Source organism: Chionomys nivalis, chromosome 21 (genome assembly GCF_950005125.1).
Source record: "Chionomys nivalis chromosome 21, mChiNiv1.1, whole genome shotgun sequence".
Classification (NCBI taxonomy): Eukaryota; Metazoa; Chordata; class Mammalia; order Rodentia; family Cricetidae; genus Chionomys; species Chionomys nivalis.
The window spans coordinates 32,937,335-32,962,930 of NC_080106.1; the positions used below are offsets into that span (position 1 = coordinate 32,937,335).

At 42.0% G+C, this 25,596-nt stretch overlaps 1 protein-coding gene across 1 annotated transcript in view; it reads left to right on the forward strand.

The window, feature by feature from the left end:
• LOC130863463 (liver carboxylesterase 1-like) overlaps positions 1 to 18,406 on the forward strand; it is a 30,865-nt gene extending 12,459 nt beyond the window's left edge. The window contains exons 8-14 of the mRNA XM_057753467.1: positions 1,230 to 1,268; positions 2,979 to 3,119; positions 3,855 to 3,935; positions 4,443 to 4,590; positions 12,702 to 12,833; positions 14,530 to 14,602; positions 16,106 to 18,406. Of these exons, the coding sequence (XP_057609450.1) occupies positions 1,230 to 1,268; positions 2,979 to 3,119; positions 3,855 to 3,935; positions 4,443 to 4,590; positions 12,702 to 12,833; positions 14,530 to 14,602; positions 16,106 to 16,289 (798 nt within the window). The 3' untranslated portion in view covers positions 16,290 to 18,406. The remainder of the gene's footprint in view (positions 1 to 1,229; positions 1,269 to 2,978; positions 3,120 to 3,854; positions 3,936 to 4,442; positions 4,591 to 12,701; positions 12,834 to 14,529; positions 14,603 to 16,105) is intronic.
• The last annotated feature ends 7,190 nt before the right edge of the window (positions 18,407 to 25,596 follow it).

A 25,596-nucleotide genomic window follows, 5' to 3' on the forward strand; every position in this document is an offset into this window, starting at 1 on the left:
AATCTCAACCAACATATCTTTGTCAGACCTCCAAAACAATAGTTTGTTAAATATCTACCGATTCCTTTTCATCTGCATTTTCAATGAATTCACATAAATAAACAGTACTTGTATTGACCAGCTACATCTATACATCCATGTGATGTCTGTGTGTCCATCCATTTATGATCCACACAGAGGGGAGCTAAAAGGGAAACCATGAGATTATATACTAAATGCTTTCCTGATCACAATAGAGAAAAGGACAGGATGCAATGTGTTTCAGTGTGAGTGCAGGATTTGGGGTTTTCTCATCTCAGATGAGAACAATCTTCAAGATACCTTGAACAGAAAAAGAAGTGTTTTATACAGAATTTTCAAATAATCAAAATATCCTGGAACAAATAGCTTAGCATGTGACTAGATCTAGACACTTTGAATACATTGTCGGGAATGTGCCTATCTCCATCCCTTTCCATTTGTAATTGAAGAAGGGTGTGGGAGTCTTCTCTCTAAACTAGTTTGCTTTCTTAGCAGGTTAAAGACCTTAGAATTCTAGTCTAACACTCTACATGCACGGGAGGCAACTATACTAAAATATTCAGTAGTAATGTTAAGGGTATACTCAGCTTCCCAGGCAGAGTTTTATCAAGATCTCTGACTTGCATGAAGCAGACTGTAGAGAGAGAAGACGTTAGGAGCAGAAAAACCAACTGGGAAGTTCCATCACTGCATTAATCCAGGCAGGACACCTGCTGGACACTGTGCTCTGGGTCACATGCAGTTGTCTGCATTCCTGGAGCTGGAGGAAGGAAGGCAAAAGGCAACAATGCAGTGGAGGGAAAATGCGGTTCTGTTGCCCATCCCGGCTGTAGACTCTGGATACTGTGCACCCCTACCACCAACTTGACTTAATAACTATACTCTCCACGGGAGCCAACAGGGTGTTGTGCTGGAGAGAGCAGATGACGGTGAGAGATGAAAAAATAGAGATCACAGTCAGAGGCCCCAGACATCCTCTCCATGCCCTGGAGACCCTGAATAGGCCTGTCTCTTCACTGCTGCTGCCCCTTATCCATCCTGCTGCACCTTATGCCCAGACCCTGAGGACACTGTATAGGGTCCTCTAATTCTGGTCCCACCAAGGCATAATCAGGAGAAAGAACCTAATATTTTAGGCTGAAACTCAAAGGATCTGCTTCTGTCTAAGGGAAGTTCCTCACCCACCTTCTCTGATGTTTTCTCCACAGAAGTTTGGTTCTCTTGATTTTGTTGGAGACCCCAGAGAGGTAAGGACCTTTGCTTTCTGTATGTGAGTGTTGATTCTTATGAATTAAATCCCAGGGAAAGGACTCTCCTTTGTAGAACTCTACTGTTCCTTATGTGTTTTCTGCTCACACCCAGTGAGGGAAAGTCACTAGCTTGGGTAATACAGCCATGGCAACCAGGGACAGGGTAGCTGATTCCTGATTCAGTGCTTGTCCTCAGCAACTCTGTCCCCTAGAGTCACCTATCCCCCTCCAGTGCACATCTTCTGCTTCTAAAATGACACTGTAGGGGAAGAATGAACCAGACTTTTCAAGTGGCTGAGATGACTAGCTAAGAGTCCAGGAGCCCTCACCAAGGAGCCCAGTTCTCAAGGGATGACAAAGGGTAGATGTATGAGAGAGGAACCTGACTGAGATCTCGGTGATGAGGATACTGCCCTGCTCCAGCATCCAGAATACACAAGGGGGGCCTCTCCTCTCCCTGTCCTTCTCCCTCCTAGCTCTGACCAGGACCTGGTGATGTCAGGTAAGTAGCATCTCCAGTCTTGTCCCTTCTGTTCCCTCCCTGTGGAATCCCTGTTCTTACTCTGTGGAAGGAAGGGTTTAGGAGCTGAGGCATGAAACAGACAAGATTTCCTACTTTCTTAGAAACTGCTCTTCTGGTGGGGCATAGTATCAGGAATATAAATTGGTAAATTATGTTGTGTTTCTGGCAGTGGCAGAGGAGAGAGAGCTGGGTGAGGTGAGTCGTTTGTGTGAATAGCAGATTTAAGTCATGGCTAAAAGAGCCAAGTCATGCTAGAGGGAAATGAAGTCAGCTAACTAAAACCTAGCAATATTTCCCTATAGCTGAAGAGGCCTGTTACAGGAGGACAGTGTATTTGAAGTAGAAACAGCCAGGACAGAAGCAGGCTTGAGTCTGGGGAGCTATCTGAAGAGTTTAAGATGCGTTAGCTATTGAAAGACAAGGGCAGTGACTCAGGATGAGAGACCGGTATACAGAAGGGTCTGAATGGAGCAGTGAAACCTGTTGAGTTTATGAACATTCCTTCGATGTGAAATAGGTTATAGAGAAGGGGCAGGGGCCGTGCAGAGACCACTGCTTGACCACAGCATAGGCAAAGCATTCTGGTGCAATGTGTTGGGTCATGGCAGGTTGGAAGGAACCACCAGCAGGTGTGGCATCAGGAGCTTGAAGCTGAGTGTTCTTACACGTTGACCTTCAAGCATGAAGTAGACAGTGTAAGCTAGAAGTGATGAACTGTTAAGCTCTCCTCTGGTTGACATCCTCCCTATAGCAAGTCCACACCTTTTAAAGCTCCCATAAAAGTGTCAACAACTGGGGTCAAAGTGTTCAAATGGGGCCACTTAAACTACACACATGCAACTGTATAAAATTTATTAATTATAATATATTTATAATTTCAAATTATGTACAATTTTATATACATATGTAAAATTGCATATGATCTGTTACACACATACATATATATCTTACTTTGCTCAAGATGAATTCCCACAATACCCATTCCCTGCCAGTATTCTTTCTGGTTCCCCTGGCACAGTTCTGTTTTTAACAACTCATAGACGTTGCCCTTTTTAGGACCCCGACTTCCTGTGGCACAGCCACATGAGTCAGTGTGCTGGCTAAGCACTTAGATGGGCAGAAAGTGGAGTCTGGTGGTAGCTGGGGAAGGGTAATCACAGACGTTGCATTGTTCTCCTCCCTAGAGCTACTTTTTGCTTCCCACTGTGATTGATGGAGTGGTGCTGCCAAAGGCACCAGAAGAGATCCTGGCTGAGAAGAGCTTCAACACTGTGCCCTACATGGTGGGCATCACCAAGAAAGAGTTTGGCTGGAGCATGCCTATGGTGAGAACATATAGGACTCTTAGTGGTACCCATAGAGCCTCAGTCCACACAACCCACCTCTTTGATCCTACGTGCTCTCTCTGATCACAGTCTCCAGTCAGACTGGAGAAACTGTCACCACTGTCATACTTCCATGGGAAGATTCTCCAGCATGGCCCAACTGCCCTCTGGGAACTACAGCCCTGGAAAACCCTCTCCCTAGACGCTGTCCTTCCTTACAGAATCTAAAATTCCCAGGCTGGGAGGGTCTGTGGAGAGGACAGTGGTGCAGATGGAGTGATAAAGGGCACTTAGGGAGCAGTAATTGGAGTTCTGCAGGTCTAGCCGCAAAAGGAGCACACAGGTCATCAATGAAATTCAGCCATATGGTTAACTGGACTCTGACTTCCATAGACGCCTGAGCTGTAGGTCAGGGCTTGTATCCTCCCTGTACTTTTAACACTGTCCTAACCTAAATACCACTCATTCTCTGAAGGATTAGTGTGTGTTTGTATTATATAAACTATATATAGTGTAATTTATATCTATAATATATGCAATATATGTGGTATGTGCATTCTCTTGTACTGCATATATTTCTAGATATAATCTCAATTTTTCATAGGTTATTTCTTCAAACATGAAATTTCACACCTAACAAGGCCTGGTAAAGAAACTTCCTTCTGTGATTCGACCTTTTTGTTTCTTCCTGTTAATTCCACGTGATTCACAAATATTAATCATTGTGTTTAACAGATGATAGGCTTTCCACTTTCTGAAGACAAACTGGACGAGAAGAGGATCGCTTCCCTTCTTTGGCAGTCTTACCCGATCCTTGTAAGTGAACTGTGTGACTCAGCTGAGTAGCAAAGAAGTGGCGGTGCTTGCGTCCAAACACACACTAACTCCGTGGCTAAAAGTACTCATATCTGTGTTTCAGCCCCGATTTTCTACTCTGCATACTTTAGTATAACGCAAAAAACTCATTTGTTGCTTGTTGTTTAAAAATTCCAGTATTTCCAGGATACATTGTTGAGTAAAAGATTCCTTTGGAAAGCTGGCAAAAGATGGAAGCTATATTCAGCAAAACCCAGTTATCTAGGGCTTAGAGACACAAGACTTCTGTAGGTAATTTTTGGGAGGCAAAGCAGACAGATAGGCACCACAATATTTACCAACTTTGAGTGCTTTGTCCTTCTGACACACGGGCCCCTACTATCTGTAAGTTCCTGAATGGTCTCGGCTCTGATAAAGAAAAGGTTATGACCAGCAAGTCTCATGAGCCATGTCTTTCTCATTCCCTTTCTCAGAAATGCTTTTCTGATCACTTTCTGGTCTTTTTAGAACATCTCTGAGAGTCTGATTCCAGCTGTCATTGAGAAGTATATATCAGGGACAGACAACCCCATCAGAAAGAAAGACCTTCTCCAGGACTTAATGGGAGATGTGATGTTTGGTGCCCCATCTGTGATTGTGTCCCGTGGCCACAGAGGTGAGTCTCAGTCTCACGTGTTGCTTGGGAGAAGGATATAGGCTCACCACCTAGGCCTCCAATTCACCCATCTCTTGAAAGAGTCAGATATGAAATCTGCTGAGGATCAGGCCTTAAAAGCTGATTCCCTATGTCCTGCAATCTTTAGTTTTACTTCTGCCAGTAGGAGCCTATGAGAAAGTTGGTCACAAGCAGTTTAGTCCAGGAGATAGTCCCACAGAACACTGTAGAGAGTTGAGGTGATACTTAGAAAGGAGAGTGGCCAACCTAGTGAGCTGGCTAGCATGTGACCACCTTAGATACATGCATCTTAGTGTTTTTCTTAAAACTTTTCTCTCTCAGCAGCTAAAGAGCGGTATGTATTCACCTCTCATTGGGTAAGAGATCTCCCACAGGGATTGTTAGATCTATGCTGCCTTTATTTGCCGCAAACATGAGCACAGTTGTTTCTAGTGGCCAGAAAATGTCCCATGCAAGTCCTGTTTATGTTTTATGTGCATATCAGGCTGCCCAGCAATAGGCAATTAGTAAGAAGGTGTAATTGTTACTTCTCACTACACAAACAACAAAAAAATATGGCATATCAAAACTCAAGGGGAGGAGGCTTTACTTTAGTTCAGAGCCTCAGAATGTTTAGCCTGTGATGTTGGGAGAGTTGGATCATGAGGGCATGTGAGTATTGAAGCTGTTTGGAACAGCTACAGGCATAGTCCCGGGTCATTATTGAGTACGGCCCCAGTGACCTACTTCCTACCAACAGGCCACGCCTTCCCAGTCAATAGTGTGTTAGAGATTGAATGCAACACTAGATAACAACATTAGCCATAATGACCTAACTGTCTCCGGAAACACTCCCACAAACACAAAAGTGTGATCTGCAAGTTTTCTAAGTGTTTCTTAATTTAACTAAGATCCTAGAACCAACTATCAAAGGTACCAATTACATCTGCCCAAACTGCTCCTTCTGGGAGGCTAAGATGATTTTCCAGCATTCCTTTCTGAAGTTGCCGTTACCTGTGAGAAACTGCAGGGATGAAGAAAGAATGGAGAAGAGAACACAATGACATATTTTGAAAGAGAGAAACTTTCTACCATTTTTAAAAATGCAAATTGATAAATTTCACCTGCCAACTATGGTGCACACATTTTCTGCTTGATTATGCCATGCCTGATAAATATATCCGCTGATTAACACACACATTTCTTCAAATACTTAACATTTTCTACCATGAGAAGACTTGAAATTTTCTCTCAGCTATTTTTAAATTTATGATTTTATCATTCATATATATGACGCTGTGGGTTGGGATACTAATAAGATAAAGATTTCCCTCCTGCCTGATATTTTTATTCCTCTTTTTTCTTCATCTTCCTCATCCATTGACCTCCAACCTCTTTACCCCATCCAAGTTTCTTCAGTATGTTTACTAGTAAATCTAGATTCTCCAATGAGCAGCAACACATATAATCTATCTTTCTATGTTCAGCTATTTAACATGGCATGATGCTCCCTGATTCACCCCACACTGTAAAAGTAACAGTTTCCTTCTGAACGTCAAAGGGCACCCCATTGTAGTGCTATTTAGTTCATATGGTCTTTGAATAGACACATGTCACATAGTAGGATCACAAAGAGCTTTCTCTTCCAACGGTTGCCTCTGCATCCTGCTATTGGTTTCTTTCTGTGAAGAATTGTTTGATTTACTATTCATGGTGTTGGTGTTCTGTCTAAGCAACTGTTTTCTGTGGACAGAGTTATTGTTTTTCCTTCACGATGTCTACTTATGATTGGGGTTTCTGAACTGACATTTGTCTTCTCTCCATTTTAGTTTCATGAATGTAGAAATCTGATTTTCTCAACAAAATTGAGTGAAGAGACTGCTTTATCTTATTTTATATTCTTGATGCCTTTGTAAAACAGCAGCCAGTACCTGCCTGTGTTTGGGTCTTTGCCATATCCCATTGTTCAATGTATGCACATGGGTAAAGCAACTACCACACAAACTGCACACTTTAGTGGATACAGAACAGAGTTAAAGTCATGTTGTGTCATAGCTCCAGCTTTGTTCTGACTTCTCACAATCATCTTGCTGACAAATATTTTTAGGTAATTTTTCCTTCTATAAGGACAAATGACATTGGAATTTGAGAACATATTTAATTAAATCAATAGATCAATGTGAGTACAATGGATATTTTTAAATTGATCCTTTCACTCCATGATCAGGAGATGTCTTTGTCTTTATTTGTGTGTTCATTTTCTTTAACCTATTAACTAGTTTCCAGAATTCAGTGGTCGTACCACCTGGATTAAATTTAGCTTTATATTTCGACTGCCATCATTGTGTAGGTTTCTCAAGGCATCTGTGGAGTGTTCCAGATGTCTGTTGCTGGCACACAGGAGTCCAGCTGGCTAACTGACAATCCTTCAGGTCAGGGAAGCCAGAGCATTAAGAGAGCATTAAGTCCATATGCTAAGGATGGATAAAATCGTCCCACCAATCCCCATCTTTGCAATTTGAAACTTAACCTCAGAGAGAATGCATACAAAGGAGCTAAACAGAATGTGCCCTCAGCAGGGGCAGCGATCTTAAAGATTTAACTATTTGTCACTTGCCCAGTCGTCCAGGGAATACTGGGTCCCCTTAACTGCCTCTATCCCTTCTCGGGTCTCCTATTCTTGTGCATATACTTGTTCACAGTAGTTTCTTATGACAGGCTCTATAGCTGTGGTCTCTGTTATAGTGTTTCTTCTTTCGTTTCTGGTTGTGAGTCTTTAAATTGATTTAAATTGATAAAAATTCTTTTGTGGCTAGTAGGTTTATCAATTTATGGTATTTTTACTTTCATTCATTCTGAAAAAAAAACCCAAAACCTCAGTTTTGTTCACCTTTCTTATTTTTTAAATTCTCAAACTTCTGACTTTATCTTTGAGTTTTCTGAGAACTTTGGTATGCAATCTTAGGTTGTTGGAAACTTTTGCTCTCTTAATGCAGGTGTTTATTGCTATAAGCTTCCCTTATAGTTGTCCTCACTTTAACACAAAAGTGTTGGCATGCTGCACTGTTTTCCTAATTAAATTGTCCACTTCATACATGTATATAATGTATTCTGATCTGTCACTTTTATTTCCTTCTGCCTCCTGCCACTCCCCCTTAGCTATAATCATTTCTTTTTGTTTTGTTTTGTGAGCCACTGAGTTTAACCAGAGCCACCTGTGTGACTATGGGTATGGAACTACCCAATGGAGCTGGGCTCACCTGAGGGTAAACACCAGATTGTAATGACTCTCTCTCGTCAGGAATCCATCAGTAGTTAGTGGTCCTCCAGGGAGGAGTAAAAACCTCATGAAACTCTTCCGTTCCAGGATCAGGTATCCTCTGGAGTCCTCGGGCAGGGAAGTGCAGCTGCTGTGTAACTGTGAGTTCACAATTACAATGGTTGTGTCATGCCCAGAAGACAGGATTTCACAGCCATTCTCCCTGTATCTGGGCTCTTGAGGTCTTTCTGTCACTTCTTATACTGTGTTCCTGGAACCTTAGAGGGAAAGGCACTTTATTCCCATTTGGTCCAACAGATCATCGATTTAATTTCTTCTTTGGGGTATCTGTGCTCAGGAGCATGCTTCTTATTCCTTAAATTTGAATTTTTCAAAATTATTTTTGTAGTTGATTTTTTAATTTATTTTTAGTGTGTAAGAGTAGGTACTTGGTACAATTTCAGCCTTCTCAAATTAAGTGACTTTTGTTGTTCTTTTTTTGTGCGACACAAGCAGTCTATGCTGAAGAATGTTCTGTGGGTGTTTTGGAAGAATTGCATTCTGTCTGCATTGGATAGAATATTTTTGTCACAGTTTTCTTCTATTATTGTGATTCTAATACCATGACCAAAAGCCCTTGGGAGGTGATTTCATTTTACATTTCCACATCATAGTTTTTCTTGGGGGGGGGTATTTAGAGACAGGATTTCCCCATAGCTTTGCTGTCTGTCCTGGAACTCACTGTGTAGACCAGGCTGGCCTCAAACTCACGGAGATCCACCTGTCTCTGCCTCACAAATTCTGAGATTAAAGGTGTGCACCATCACCACCTGACTCATAGTTCATTATTCAAAGAAATCAGAGCAAAAATTGAAGCAGAGACCGTAGTGGGGTACTGCTTGCTTTCAATAGCTTATTCAATTCTCTTATACAACTCAGGATCACCAGCCGAAGTGACTATGGTTTGTGTCAAGTTGACAAACTCTTAGCCTGCACAAGTCTGTATATTTCTTCTTAGTCTCATTGTCCCAATATATTAGCAAGTCCAATGTTGCTTATGAGTTTTCCTCCCGAATGATCTGTCCATTATTGTAAATGTGTGTATTGCAGATCCCTTATTGTTGTGGTATTCATCGCATCCTGTCTTTCCCATTATAGCCTCCACTATTCATGTTTTGCATATACTTAGGAGCCCTGATGTTGGGTCTATATTTGCCATTGCTAGGTTCTGTGGGTGATTTGATGCTGTCATCAACATGATGTCTTTATCTGTTTCTTCTGAGATAAGGTCTCACACTGTAGCTCAGAATTGGCTAGAAATGACTGTGTATCTCTGACAGGTCTCACATTCACAGCAATTCTCCTGTCTCAGCTCCCAGAGTTCTGTGAGTATGGGTATGAGCCACCTGGTCCAGCTCATTCATTTTTTTACCTCAGACCCTGTGTTCTAATACAACCATTGCTTCCATTCCTCTTATTTAGTTTTCCTTTCAAATTGCATCCGTTTTCACTCTTTCTCTTCCAACCTTCATTTTATTTATGGTAAACCTGTTGGTAAGGCATGTTCAAACATCCATTCAATCCATCTCTTTATTTCAGAATTCACATTAAAGATAATTTTGGTCCTTAAAGACTCACTACTGCTCTTTTGGTAGTTCCATTATGGTTGTTGTATAATTTTTTTCTTCTTCTTTAGGTGCCCTTCTTTGTGGTTTTCTGCTGTCCTGAAGGAGTATGCCTTTGGTTTTTTTCTAATTTGGGGCTATGGCTCTACTAAAGAGTCTGCTTTGTGTCTACTATAAATACTACATCTACCATTCTGCTTTTACAGATATTTTATGTCTATGTGTGCTTGTGTGTTTGCCATGTACCCATGCCACCATGTCAATGTGAAGGTCAGAGTGGACTCAGTTCTCTTGTTCCATCATAGAAGTTCTAGGAATTGGACTCAGGAATCCAGCTGGGAGTCATCTTACTGACCCCTAGTGTAATTCTAATAGCACACAGTAATCTGGTAAAAGTGTAACTCTGATAACATGTAAGGGTTTATGGCCATGTGATCCTACATGCTTCCTGTCTCTTCTGATAACACTGTTATTTTATGACTCTACCTCTTAATGAATACACACTTTATGTCTCTTATGTAAAAAATTATATCATTGGATGGCAGTTTACTTATATACTTTAAGTCTACTTGAGGAGTAATCTCAGATATAGTCATTAGCATAACTTTCTGTTAAAACCTTGCACTATGTAGAATAAATCTGTGTCCATATCTTCACAAAGGTGAGGTTTACTGTCTTTCCAGGAAGTTCTACTTGACTTGGAAACTGTTTCCTAAGGGGATGGCAGAGTCACAGGATTGCCTAAAGCTATTATGACAGAGTTGTGAGTTAATTAAAATATTCCCCATCCTGTGTTGTGATGACATGTGCTGTCATCATCACTTCTTGTGATGGACATCTCATGGCACAAAGTAATGAGAGGTAGCCGGGCGGTGGAGGCACATGCCTTTAATCCCAGCAGTCAGGAGGCAGAGACCAGGGGATCTCTGTGAGTTCAAGGCCAGCCTGGTCTACAAGAGCTAGTTCCAGGACAGGCTCTGAAGCTACAGAAAAACCCTGTCTCAAAAAATAAAAAAAATATTATTTAATGTAATATACAAAAAATTACCTCCAATACATGTATGAGGTATATGGATGATAAAACAGAATTATAAATTTGTATATATGTATATGTGATGGAGGTGGGTCTTGTATCTTATCTGTTGCTTTCATTGGTTAATTAATAAAAAATCTGCTTGGCCTCTGATAGGGTAGAATTTAGATAGGCGGAGTAAACAGAAGAGAATGCTGGGAGAAAGAAGCCGAGTCAGGAGTCGCCATGATTCTCCCACTCCAGACAGACGCAGGTTAAGATCTTTCCTGGTAAGCCAGCTCGTGGTACTACACAAAATATTAAAAATGGGTTAGATCAATATGTAAGAGCTAGCCAATAAGAGGCTAAAACTAATGGGCCAGGCAGTGATTAAAAGAATACAGTTTCCGTGTAATTATTTCGGGGCATAAGCCATGCGGGCGGCCGGGTGCTGGGGACGCAGCCCCGCTGCTCTTAGTACAACACATATGTATGTATAATTATAAGAATATATATGTGTGTGCATATATAATATATGTCTTGTAATAGAGTAGGAATGTTTTCAGGTAAATTTACACTTTTTTTTAGCATTTTGAATTTCCCTACTTTATCTAATATGTGGGCATCTGTTCTGATATTAAACCATTGTCTTGAAGCTCCCAGGCTGGAGGTTTATGGGCTGGTACATGAGGAGCAAAGTTTGATGCCTCCATTAACCCTATAAGCAAAATAGTGACATCTTCACCCTTGAACAGATCTTCTTTTTTGGTAAGAGAGGAATCAGTGGAGAGGAGGAAAGAGTTTGGAGGAAACACAAGTTTGCTTGCACAGGCACTTCAATTTTACCACCATTTATAGGCCATGGCCCTAGGGGAAAACCAAATACTACTGTTCTGCTAAAGTAATGTAGCAATAAAATGACCCTTGATGACATTCTGCTGTACTCAGAGATAAGCATCTTCCCTAGTCATCATCAGAGATGCTCCCTCCTGCAGTCCATGGGAGCAAATACAGAGAGCACAATCAGACGATATGCAGCGAGTGAGAGCACTTGGAACACGCAGCCCTAAATGGGATGTCTCCATCGAATTTCTCATGTCAAGGATCAGAGAAAACTGATCCTTACGGAGGAGGCAGAAAGACCATTAGAGCCAGACGGGATGGAGGATGCCAAGGAAACAAGGTCTTCTGTACACAACAGCCTTGATGCACGTGTGAACTCACGGAGGCTGTGACAGCACAGGGGCTGCACGGGTCTAAGTCAGATGGGGTTCCAGTGTTGAGAGAGGACGTGAACACAGTCACGCTTCTCTAGCCAAGAAGCTGTCTCTAATTCATAACCACCCACAAAGGAAAAATTAGTTTTCTCCAACAGTCTCATAAGGTATGGAATCAACTCTTAAGAGCAGTCCCCATGCCCAGCTGTAGATGACAGAGACAAAACTAACTCAATGGTATTTAGGGAGATATTTTGCCCTCATAATGTTTTGTCTGGATATTTTTGCTGTTTCCAATTTTGTGTTTATACAGAATTTCTGTATGTGTGGAGTGTCTCTTTGTCTGTATGTGTTTCTTGTGTTTTTTTTCCTTTGACTCTTGTTCTTTCCTGCTCATTTATTTGTCCTGTTCTGTTTTGGTTTGATTGTCTGATTGTTTGCTTGTATGTTTGCTTTCTAACGAGATGCTATGGATTTGGTTTGGTGGTGACCATCAGGAAGGGGTTGGAGGAGAGGAAACTGTCACCAGAATATATAGTCTGAAAAAAAAAAACTTTAAAAAGAAAAAGACCTTGCCCTTGGGCTACCAATGAAATTGGAGGTATCATGAAAAACAAGAGACAAATCATTCTATCTCAGCATAGAATCTTATTTATGTGTCATCATGTCTTTATGCCTCTGAAGAGCTGAGAAACTCTTCGAATGGCCAGAGCTAGGTGGGATGCAAATATGAGGTTCTAGATCTTCTAGGAATCAATATACATGTGTCATGTCAGTAGCTGCATGTGTGGATCCATTCACTGTTCATTCAGTAAGCATCTTCTTCAAATCCTAGGACTGCATCAACCAGCTGTGTAAACCTAAGCAAATCACTGGGACTTCTTAAAGCTATTTCCTCTGAAGCCAAAGAGTGATGATAACTGCAGGGCCTAAGACCTTGACACTATCCAGGTGTATATCTGGAAATGTGAACTGTGCATGAATCCATGTCTCCCCAGATGCTGGAGCCCCTACCTACATGTATGAGTTTCAATATCGGCCAAGCTTTGTATCAGAAATGAGACCCAAGACAATGGAAGGAGACCATGGTGATGATCTCTTCTCTGTATTGGGAGCTCCCTTTTTAAAAGGTAAGGTCTGTTTGCTGGTTGTGGCCTTGGTGATCTGAGAACTGGGTCTGGATTTTTGCTTGATGGCCTTGAGCAAGTGTCTCCTTTTAAAATGGTGTTTCTGATGCTCTGTAATGGGGCTCAGCTATAGGACAGTCCCTAGCTTTTCTCCTTTAATACACACAATGGGATTGTGTTAATGTGTCCCCAGCCACAGTCATTCTCAGAATCCTGCTGTGACAACAATAAGAGAATTAGAAGGTCACTGTCCTGGTTGCTGTGGAGAGACACCATCACCACAGAAACTCTTAAAGAAAAAAAAAATTATTGGGGTGGCTCACTTACTGTTTCAAAAGTTCAGTCCATTGTCATCATAACCCAGAGCATGGCGGTTCATGTGCAGGTAGATGTGGTGTCAGAGTTGAGAGTGCTACATCTTGCAGGCAATAGGAAGTCAACTGGCAGTCAACTTAAACAAAAGAGACCTCAAAGCCCATCCCCACAGTGACACACCTCCTCAAACAAGGCCACACTTCCTAGTAGTGCTATTCCCTTTGGGGACCACTTTTATTCAGGCCACCATAGTCACCCACTGGTCCTTTAGGACAAGAATGACAGTATTTGATTTGCCTCCCATAAGTACTAGAATATGAGTAAGGGAAGACTTAGAAATTTTTCTAACTTTGAATAAGGCTTATCATGTTCCTACCTGTCTTGCTATCTAATATATACGATACATTTAAATATTCTTAAAGATATGGTATTTATGGAACCTTTCAGAAAGATCTTTAATACCTTACTTTTCAACAATTGCATATAACGTGCGACCTCATGGCACACCAGTGTCTCTGGGCATCTCCCAGTTATGATTATTTTCAGAGTCTATGAAGAGGTGTATATGAGGGAGGTTGAGAACAGACCTAAGGACAGCAACTCTGGTGGTAAAACTGGGGAAACTGAGTCTTGTTGTCATTGGACTCCAAGGGAGATGGATGACAGACAGGTCAGTATGAGAGAGAAAGGCATAGGGCATCTGAAACATTCCTCTTAACTTTAAATCAAAGGCACATGTTGAAGGAGCTGCGGGGCTGCGTTCCTGCCACCCGGTTCCTGGCCGCCTGGCTAGCTCATGCCCCAAAATAACAACACACAAACTGTATTCTTTTAAACACTGCCTGGCCCATTTCTATTAATGTGTGTTGCACCTTGAGGTGAGCTTACCAGGAAGATTCTAGCCTACATCCATTCTGGGTCGGAGCTTCTGCCCTGGGGAGCAGAGCTATGGCGTCTCAGCTCACTTCCTTTCTTCCCAGCATTCTGTTCTGTTTACTCCACCCACCTGTGTTCTAATCTACCAGGGCCAAGCAGTTTCTTTATTAATTAACCAATGACCTTTCTCCATCAGGCACACTCACAATGATCTTCTTAAAAGGAAGATTTTTGGCTTAGTGAATATGTGATAAAGGTCAAGAGTGCATTTCTCCCCTTCAAATATTAACCAGGCCTGACCCCATGTATCTTCAGGGATTAGGATCATAGGATTGATTGGACACATTCAGCCCAATGTGTTCATACTCAAGGTTACATTTATTAAAGGGGCTCAGATTGTGATGTTGTTGCAGCTCATCAACCAAATCTTAGGTTATGTAGGTTAATTTTTAGCTCATTAACCACACCTTAAGTTAAGTAGGTTAATTTCATATCTTTTTCCCCACAGATGGTGCCTCAGAGGAGGAGATCAGTCTCAGCAAGATGGTGATGAAATTCTGGGCCAACTTTGCTCGGAATGGGTGAGGCTGAGAGCAATATTGCCAGACCTGAAGGTGTAGTGCCCTGGGTCCTACCTAAGAGGAAGGAGTAGTTTTCTAGAGTTTGAGTGATCATCCTTCTAACTCTGGGACCAAAGCAATCCAGTGAGAACTGGGCTAACCTGCTGTGCAGTTGGATGATTTGTGGTACTTCAAGATGAGGAGAAAATGTGAACTTGGGCTCAGATGGAGAGGTTTCAAACTTTGATCCTTGTGCCTATGAGCTTTAGTGTCAGAAGAGAACACCGTGTGGGGATCATTTGTAGGGCAAAGCACCTTACCTCCTGATGCTTATGAAGGGGAGCAAAAGGCCAGGATCCTAACACTATCCTCAGGCAAGTCACCCATGATCATCTTCCTCCAGCAAGTCCTTCTTTATTACCTTTCTGTCATGCCCCAATGGCACCATCAGGTGAGGATAAAGGCTTCAATCCATGAGCTTCTGGGTAGTATTCAGCTCTAAATTATAACCTGCCCACAAGCCCCAGAAATTCATATACATCACAAAAACTCATCCCCACAAATTACTAACTTAACACTTTTAACATTGCTTTGATATTCAAGTTCAAAGACTTCCTAGGCTCAGGTAAACCTTTTCTATGAGAAACAACACAAATAAAAAAGTAACAAATTTCCAAGATGCAAGGACAATAGCCAAATGTTCCTATTCTCAAAAGAGGAACATTCCAACCAAAGCAAGTCCAGAATCTAAGAGAGAAGCATTTAAATCCTAAATCTCCATTTCAAACATCCAGAAATCTGTTGGCAGACATGGGTGCTGAAAAGCTTGGAAATGTATTCTCTTCCTAAGGTCTTGCTGCCGGAAGACTCTGTGTCATCTCTTGGTTTCTGGGTGTAAATTAATAAAATAATACCTATATTAATATATGGGTAGAAAAATGTACCCCCATAAGCTCATATAGTGGAATGCTCAGTCACCATGTGCTTAGATTAGAAGGATTTGGAGGTGTGGTCTTGTTGGAAGAAGTATGTCACTCCTCCAACAAAATCTTTGATGTTTCAAAAGTTCATGTCAGATGCAGTCTCTCTGTCTGTGCATGAGGATGTATCTTTTCAGCTACCACTCTGGTGCTGTGCATGCTGCCATGCTACTGCCACAATGTAAATGCTTAGTCATCAGGAATCTGTGGTGTGAAGAATGGAACCCCAGCACTGTTCAAAGCCTTCGTGATCTGGTTTTTCCAACTATTCCCCACCCTCTATTCCACTAGCACCCAGATAGTATCAATCTGTAACACAGGAGGATTTACAGAAAATGTAAGATTTAAATCATAACAAGATTTGAGAGAGATGGGGGAGAGAGAAAGAGAGAGAGAGAACTGTCCCAGGAACTAGAGATCTGTCCATCAGTGGAAGGTTACTGGTTTCTTGGCAAAGATAAGCTAGCACATTCTTGCACATCTCTGAGTACCATGGGGACAGCGTAGCCGATTTTGTGACTTTCTCTTTTTATTCTGTTCACAGGAACCCCAATGGGGAAGGGCTGCCCCATTGGCCACAATATGACCAGAAGGAAGGGTACCTGCAGATTGGAGTCCCAACACAGGCAGCTCATGGGCTGAAAGACAAGGAAGTGACCTTTTGGACTGAGCTCAGGGCCAAGGAGGCTGCAGAGAAACCAACCCAGACGAAGCACGTTGAGCTCTGATCAGGAGGCCCAGCCAGATCTGAGAGCCTGGAGCCAGATAAAGGGGTATTCCACAGAAGTTGTTTCCAAATAAAAGCATCCTATTTTTGAAGACATAGACACATATGGGATGCTATATAAACACAATGGAAAAAGACATAGAGTTGTGTAGCATACTGTACAAACATAATAAGGAGAAACATTTGATTTTATGTTCTCAAATTTTAATATTACAAAACCATTCCCTTGGAAATCAAACCAGAGTCTTTGGCTCTAGATGAATCTATGGGCCTTAGACAGAGAAGTAGGGAGATCCAACATCATAAGATGTCACCTCTGCAAGGTGTGGATAAATGATTGACTGCCCTACTGTCAAAGGAAACAGGAGCACTGTGAGAGACGTGAGATTTCTCTGGTGCCACTTTGTCCAGGGTCCACACAAAGACCCACGCATCCCAGAGAGGGCAGGAATGACAGAACAGAGAAATGATCCCACCCAAGAGAGCACTTATAAAACAATTTACACACAATTTAAGAATAATGAACACACCTGAAAGACACAGTGTAATAAAATATAGACTGCCATTCAAAGGTGGTAGATTTGGGTCCCATAAAGCAGTAATGGGGATAAAAAAAAGACTGAAAGATAGCAGGACAAACATCAGGCCCTTTATATTCATGCCTACACCCATGGCATATTGCACCAGAAGGACAGAATCTACTCTACGGGCCTGGCAGTTGTGATGCATATAGCTTTTTTTAACATGTATGAACTAGCCCTGCTTACTGTCTGTGGCTGTGCTCTGTTTTGGTGAAATATTCCTTTCCTTTCTGACCATCTCCTAGGGTCTCTGTCCCATCTCTGGCTTCATGCTCATAGCTTCATCTCTGAGCATATAGACTGCTGATGGTTATTCAGATCATGGCACACAGTGTCTGCTTTTCCTTTAATGCATGTCAAGGCTTCCATGAACCACCAATTTGCATTCTGTGTGCCTGCAGAAGCAGCATCACGAATAATGGCAAAGTCTATCCCCAAGTGGTGGGGCAGGCAGGCTCTGAGAAGAGTTGTAGGAGTCCCTGAGGGCCTAGGGGTCAGAATGCAGGGAAAATCTCTTGTGGCTTGTGTGATTAGGACACCATGGAGAATTCTCTTCCCAAAATAAATTTTTATATTCTTAAGAGCAATAGGTAGGAACTAATAATAATAATATTATAGTAATAACTATAATTATGTAATTATTATATATTATATGTAATTATATAATAATAATAATAATTCCTATGGTGCCCTAGAAATGTTTTTCCCTTCCTGATGAAAATTTTGGGCTTATTTTTAAAATCTTAATCTTGTCATCCACCACTATTTCCTTGTCCCCAACATCAAATGGGTTTTTGCCAGAAAACTGCATGATTTCTTTTTGCTGTTTGATGCTGCGTTCACTGCAGACCTAGTTACCAGCATCTACCATAACCAAGCCAGGCCTGAATACCGTTCCCTTGGAAGTTTTCACCACCAACTTTATTAAAATCCCTTTAAACTCAGTTGCAAACAAGTCACAGGCTGTGAACATTGTAGACAACTTCCTTACTGCCCACTGTCCAATAGTCTCTCCTAGACATTTCCAATGTGTTAACACTAAAACATGGCATTATTTACGGAGTTCACACTCTAGAACTAGCCTATTGGGTTGCCAAAAATCAACTTAACAAACAGAAAACACCAAAAATCTCGTAGTGCTTTAAGTAAGTTTACAGTTTTCCTGAGCCAGATTCATATCATCCTCTACCAGAGGCCTGGCAGCTCAGTTTCCAGTAGAGTCTCATTGCCACATAAAGCCTAAGGCTACACATGCTTGTCTGCCTTCTGGTTCTGCTTACAACAGCCTCTTCTCCATATCTCCAACTGATTAAAGTCTTTGCTCTATGAAGGCTTGCAGCTTGCGGTTACCTGCCTACTGGGGCGTGGCCTCTTATACTGTATGTGCTGATGCAGAGCCTGCTTCAGGCCCCTTTTCCCTCCTTTTTGCTGGCTGCTTGTTCAAATTGTTGGGTTGCTGGATTCGATCTATGTCTACTGTTCAAGCAGAGAATTCTGATTTGTGAGTTTACCTCTAAATAAATCACTATTTCTCATTTCTGAGCTAGTGTGGGATTTCTTTCAAGTATCCGCTCATCACTTGGTTCATTCATCAAGTCCTTGTAGACTTTATACAATAGTCCTATCAGCGGCCCTATGCCTAGTATGAATACTTTTAAACAGACTTTCTGTCACCATGACAAATACATAAAATAAAGATATTAGTAGTAAGTGTTTTTATTTTGATAAGTCTGCCAATCTCAGCTCATCATGTGGGGAGGGCACAGCCCTGCTAAGCAGCAAGCACTATGGTGGTCAGGACCCTAAGGGATGCCTATGCAGGCTGGCCCTTCCTTCTTCCCCTTTACTCCACCTGGGCACCAGCCCACAGGATGATACCAACCACATTTAGGGAAAGTCATCTCCTGTGCAGACACAGCCAGAAGTGCGCTTTGCTCACCTGATGTCTTTCAAGCTAAACAAGTTGATAATCAATATCAGCTGTCACAAGTTTGATTATTTGTCTTCCTTCAGATGAATGACGGGCAATCATTTTCTACTCTTCTGATCATGATCTTTCTTAAGTTTTTTTATTTAAAATTAAATTATAATTACATCACTTCCCTCTTTATTTTCACCCCTCAAATCCTATCGTATCCCCTCCCTTGCAACCGCCCTCCCCCACTCTTTTTCATATTGGTGAATCCCTTTTTGAATTATTCTGTGTATGTGTGTGTGTGTGTGTGTGTGTCTACTGTGTATATGATTCGAGGCTGACTACTTTCTTTGGATAAGCACTTAGGGGTTGTTCATTCCTGGGAAAGGCTGATTCTCTCTCTCTCTGAGCGGTCATTAGTTGTCTGTATTTATTTGTCTGGGGTGGAGCCCCATGAAAGTTCCTCCCTTCCAAGTTAGCACATCTTTTGCAAGTATCATTGTTCAGGCCTTATTTTAGCAGCTATATTGTTGAGGTATCATGGGTGTAACTTCTCTGTTGTTTCCAAGAGAGGCAATTCCCCAGCCGAATTCCTGGTCCTCTGATTCTGACAGTCTTTCTGCCTCCTCCTCCTGATGCTCCCTGAGCCTTAGGTGTGGGAGTTGTTTTGTTATCTGTTGATTGTACATGTTGTTTTACACAGCTTTTTTTTTCTTTTCTTTTTGTTCATATTTTATTTTTTTTATTAATTAATTTATTTAATTATTAAAGATTTCTGCCTCTTCCCCGCCACCACCTCCCATTCCCCCCCTCCCCCAATCAAGTCTTCCTCCCTCCTCAGCCCAAAGAGCAAGCAGGTTTCCCTGCCCTGTGGGAGGTCCAAGGACCACCCACCTCCATCCAGGTCTAGTAAGGTGAGCATCCAAACTACCTAGGCTCCCACAAAGCCATTACGTGCAATAGGATCAAGAACCCATTGCATTGTTCTTCAGTTCTCAGTAGTCCTCATTGTCTGTTATGTTCAGCGAGACCGGTTTTGTCCCATGCTTTTTCAGACCCCGGCCAGCTGGCCTTGGTGAGTTCCCGATAGAACATCCCCATTGCCTCAGTGTGTGGGTGCACCCCTCGCGGTCCTGAGTTCCTTGCTCGTGCTCTCTCTCCTTCTGCTCCTCCTTTGGATCGCTACACAGCTTTTCAATTTGGTACAAGCTCAGGTGCCAATTCTCGCTTTTATTTCTTGAGTCTTACAGAAGCTTCTGTAAAGCAAAGGACACTGTCACTAAGACAAAAAGGCAACCCACTGACTGGGAGAAGATCTTCACCAACCCTGCAACAGACAAAGGTCTGATCTCCAAAATATATAAAGAACTCAAGAAACTAGACTTTAAAATGCTAATTAACTCAATTAAAAAATGGGTCACTGAACTGAACAGAGAATTCTCAACAGAAGTTCAAATGGTCATGCTCAACCTCCTTAGCGATAAGGGAAATGCAAATCAAAACAACTTTGAGATATCATCTTACACCTGTCAGAATGGCTAAAATCAAAAACACCAATGATAGCCTTTGCTGGAGAGGTTGTGAAGGAAGGGGTACTTTCATCCATTGCTGGTGGGAATGCAAACTTGTCCAACCACTTTGGAAATCAGTGTGGCGGTTTCTCAGGAAATTCGGGATCAACCTACGCCAGGACTCAGCAATACCACTCTTGGGAATATACCCAAGAGATGCCCTATCATATTACAAAAGCATTTGTTCAACTATGTTCATAGCAGCATTATTTGTAATAGCCAGAACCTGGAAACAACCAATGAAACAACCATTCATTCAATGGAAGAATGAATGAAGAAAGTGTGGAATATATACACATTAGAGTACTACTCAGCCGTAAAAAACAATGACTTCTTGAATTTTGCATGCAAATGGATGGAAATAGAAAACACTATCCTGAGTGAGGTGTCCCAGACCCAAAAAGATGAACATGGGATGTACTCACTCATAATTGGTTTCTAGCCATAAATAAAGGACATTGAGTCTATAATTTGTGATCCTAAAGAAGCTAAATAAGAAGGTGAACCCAAAGAAAAACATATAGTTATCCTCCTGGATATGGGAAGTAGACAAGATTGCCGAGCAAAAAATTGGGATCTTGGGGGTGGGGTGGGGTGGGATAGGGGTAAGGGGAGATGGGGAGAGAAAAGTGAGAAGGGGAGGAAGGGGGGAACTTGTGGAATTGGGATGGTAGGGATAAAGGAAGGATGGATATGGGAGCAGGGAAGCATATATCTTAATTAAGGGAGCCATCTTAGGGTTGGCAAGAAACTTGAACCTAGAGGGGCTCCCAGGTGCCCAGGGGGATGTCCCCAGTTAGTTCCTTGGGCAGCTGAGGATAGGGAACCTGAAATGGCCCTATCCTATAGCCATACTGATGAATATCTTGCATATCACCATAGAACCTTCATCTGGCGATGGATGGAGATAGAGACAGAGACCCACATTGGAGCACTGGAATGAGCTCCCATGGTCCCAATGAGGAGCAGAAGGAGGGAGAACAAAGAAGTCAGGACCGTGAGGGGTGCACCCACCTACTGAGACAATGGGGCTGGTCTATTGGGAGCTCACCAAGGCCAGCTGGACTGGAACTGAAAAAGCATGGGATAAAACCAGACTCTCTGAACACGAGGGACAATGAGGGCTGATGAGAAGCCAAGGACAATGCACTGGGTTTTGATCCTACTTCATGTTCTGGCTTTGTGGGAGCCTAGTTAGTTTGGATGCTCACCTTCCTAGACCTAGATGGAGGGGGGAGGACCTTGGACTTTCCACAGTGCAGGGAACCCTGACTGCTCTTTGAACTGGAGAGGGAGGGGGAAAGGAGTGGGGGGAGGGGGGAGGAGTGGAGTGGGAGAAGCCGGAGGGAAATGGGAGGCTGGGAGGAGGCGGAATTTTTTTTTTCAATAAAAAAAAAAAAGAAAGAATTGTACCTTCCCTGTGTCTTCATTCTGCAGTTTTATACATTTCAGCAGCACTATGTTTCCATTTTAAGTTGAGTTTTGTTCAGGATAGAAACGGGTAACTAGTTTCTACTTTCTTAATGCAGATAGCCATGTTCTCCAGCACCACTTGAAGAATTTTTTTAAATTTTTTAAATTTTATTTATTTATTTTTGTGCTTTGTCAAAAATTGGTTGTCTTCTGGGGAAACTGCATAGGACCGAACTATGTCTTCTGAATGTGAGTGACAGTTATGTGGTTTGGGCTGTTTGTGGGGCCACTGGCCATGAGACCAATATTTATTCCTAATGCATGAACATGCTTTTTGGAGCCCTTACCTATGTTCAGCCTGGATACAGGGGAGAGAGACTTGGTCCTGCCTCAAGGGATATGACAGACTTTGTTGACTTCCCATGAGAAAGCCTCACCCTCCCTGAGGAATGGGTCGGGGTGGTGTGGGGGAAAGGTGAGGGGAGTGGGAGGAGGAGTCAGAGAGGAAGCTGGGATTGTTATGTAAAATTAAAAAAGATTGTTTTAAAAAATAAAAAAAAAAGAATCGATGGTCTCTATCTGCAATGAATTTGTTTCAGTGTCCTCCCATTTTATTCCATGGGTCTAGCATCTAATTTAATATCAGTGTCATGCTCACTTGGTTACTAAGACTCTAGTGAGCTTTAAAATCAGGCTTTGCCATATCTCTAGCAGTCCTGTTTCCTTCAGCGCCTCTTCTGTTTCTGCATGAATTTCAGAATTTCTCTCTGTAGATTCATGAATAATGTCATATGGATGTTTTGAGAGAGTATACTGAATCTGTGCTGTTCTTTCTGTATTGTGTGGCCATTAAAACAATATAAATCCTTTCTACCTGTGAGCATTGGAGGTCTTTGCAACTTCTGACATGTCCTTACATTCCCTTCTGGAGTGGTTTATGATTTTCTCTATTAACTCCACAGCTGAGCTTATTCCTAGGATTCTCTCAGGGAATATGCTGATCTTTGTACATTGGTCCAGAGAATTTAGAAAACTTCAGGAACTTTGGGTTGGCCTCCTTTCACTGTTGGTCATCTTACCACCAACAGCATCTTTCTGAGCAGCCCTCATGTGGTCTCCTGGTGTGCTGGGTCAGGGATCTAGTGCTTTGTACCCCTAGGGTCTCATCCATGTGTACAGGTTTCTGTCACTCAGCCTTCAGACCAGGTTGACTCCAGGGAGACTGACCCCCTATCTACAACACAAACCAAGAAAAATCCACAGAGACAGTTCACTGGAGCACATGGGCAATCTGGGAGGTCTCTAGACTCACAGCTTGGGAAGCCAGCAAGGGAGCTATACTTGTGTAATTCGGTCTGTTTGAGGGCCCCTGGCAGTAGGACCAGGGTCTATCCCTGGTGCAGAAGGTGGCTTTTTGGAGTCCCTTCCCTATAGTGGGATGGATGCCTTGCTCAGCCTGGATGCAGGTAGGGAGGGGCTTGGTCCTGCCTCAGCTTCATGCGTCAGGTTTGGTTGACTCCTCACATGAGATCTTCCTCTCTAGGAGGAGTAGATGGGAGAGTTGGTTTAGGGGGATGTGGAGGGCAGTGGGAAGAGGGGAGAGAGAGGAAACTGTGGCTGGGATGGAAAATGAATTAAAAAATCTAAACAAAAAAAAAAAGAAAAGAAAAAGAAAGAAAACAAAAAGCCTAAGAGGTATAAACATAACACAAACTCCAACTAAAGATCTGAATGTCAGCAGCAGTCTTTCTCTGAATCCACAGAGCTGACTACACTGATTATGTCCCTTGTTACCTAACTGGCGGTCACAGTGATAGACAAGTGTAGTAGGTAGCTGCGGGCCTCTTCCCACAGTCTGGCTCATGGCTGCCTGGCTAGCTTATGCCCCAAAATAACGACACACAAACTCTATTCTTTTAAACACTGCTTGGCCCATTTCTATTCATGTGTGTAGCACCCCAAGGAGCGCTTACCGGGAAGATTCTAGCCTACGTCCATCCTGGGTCGGAGCTTTATCGCATCTGCCGGGGAGAGGGGAGCATGGCGTCTGCTCCAGAGAGCAGAGCTGTCGAGTCTGAGCTCACTTCCTCTTCCTCCCAGCATTCTATTCTGTTTACTCCACCTATCTAAATTCTGCCCTATCAGATGGGCCAAGGCAGTTTCTTTATTAGCCAATGACCTTCCTCCATCATTTCCCCTTTTTCTGTTTAAACAAAAAGGAAAGGCTCTAACATAGCAAAATTACATATAGCAAAACAGTTATCAAGTAAGAATTACAGTTACAATATTTACATCTATTTTATCTTTATCATAACTAAAGAAATCTATAACTATCTATCTATTCTTCAACTCTATCAAAGACTCCAGAAGGATATAATATTACCTAAGCAAACAAGAAATAAGCAACTTCTAAACTCTAGAAATGACAGAGACATCTCGCTGCCTTGACAGTCACCCAAAGTTTCTCTGTACCGTTGGGGCATCCATCTTCGGCCTAAAGGCCCATAGTTTCCAGCACACATTTCCATGAAGCAGGAAATTTCAAAGTCAGTTCAGTCACTATCTGCTGTGTCCTGCAGAATGTCTCGCAGACTCCTTCATGAATCAGGAACCCCGAAAGATCATCTCACCTTTACGCAAGTTCAGTAGTCCTCTCTCTGCAGGTTCTCTATGTCCAGTTTATACAATAGTCCAGGCAAGAGCAGTTTCTTGCCCAAATGGCTATCAAACTCCATAAGGATCCTCTTTGATGCCCATCTTCTTCTGAAAGTAGATTGGTGCTGCCAGGAGCAGACGTGTCTCATTGTTATGAAAAACCCCAAGTTATTAAAACACTTAAAATGCCCTATTTTATAATCTTTGAAAGATATGAAGAATGCCTATCTAAAATATATCTATGTACATCTAGAAAATCTAACATGATTACAAGCTTGACTATTATAGATGATTATCCATTAACAACCTATATACATTACATTTTTAAATGAACTACACAATCACAATACCTCAATCAAGATCAGAAATACATATACATATAACAAAATTGACCTTAAATCTAAATCACTAAAGCAAAATCCATATCAATGCAAATTATTCATACCTATATCATAACCCCCTTTAAATGTAAAAGAACATTTATAAACAATATTTGGGAATATGGGCGCAGTTATTTCTCTCCAAACTGCTTCCTGCTGAATGGGGGCGCTGTTATTCAGATCTTTCATGGAATAACCTGTGTGCCAGGGTCATCTCAGTCGGCAGTTGAGTGAAGTAATTTTCTGAAGGTGTTCACAGCAACCTTTCAGGAGGGCGTGGTCTATCATACCATATTGGAATAGAAAAAATCGACAGGGTCTCATCCTCTGTGAAAACAAAAGAAGAAACTCCTTTCCAAAGCATCATGTCCTTAGATTCAAATTTTAAAGTCAAGGTATTTTGAAAATATCTATCTTGGATTAGTTCAGCAGCATTTATAAACAAATATCTTTTAGCATCTGTTGCTCCTTCCTCAGCATTAAAACAATTCAAACAGAGCATAATAGCATATAGTATCAAGATTCTCATTGTATTTTCCATCTTCGTGCGGCTTTATTTTAACTCTATTTCATTTACTTTTACTTTTATTTTATATTTTCTGTATATCTTCGTCCTGGAATAACTCTTTAGACCAGGCTGTCCTTGAACTCTCAGAGATCTGTCTGTCTCTGCCTCCCAGGCATTGGGATTAAAGGCGTGTGCTACCACACCTTGAAGTCACAGAGGTCAATCTCCCTCTGCCTCCCAAGTGTTGGGATTAAAGGTGTGTACTACCACACCCAACTACTCTCT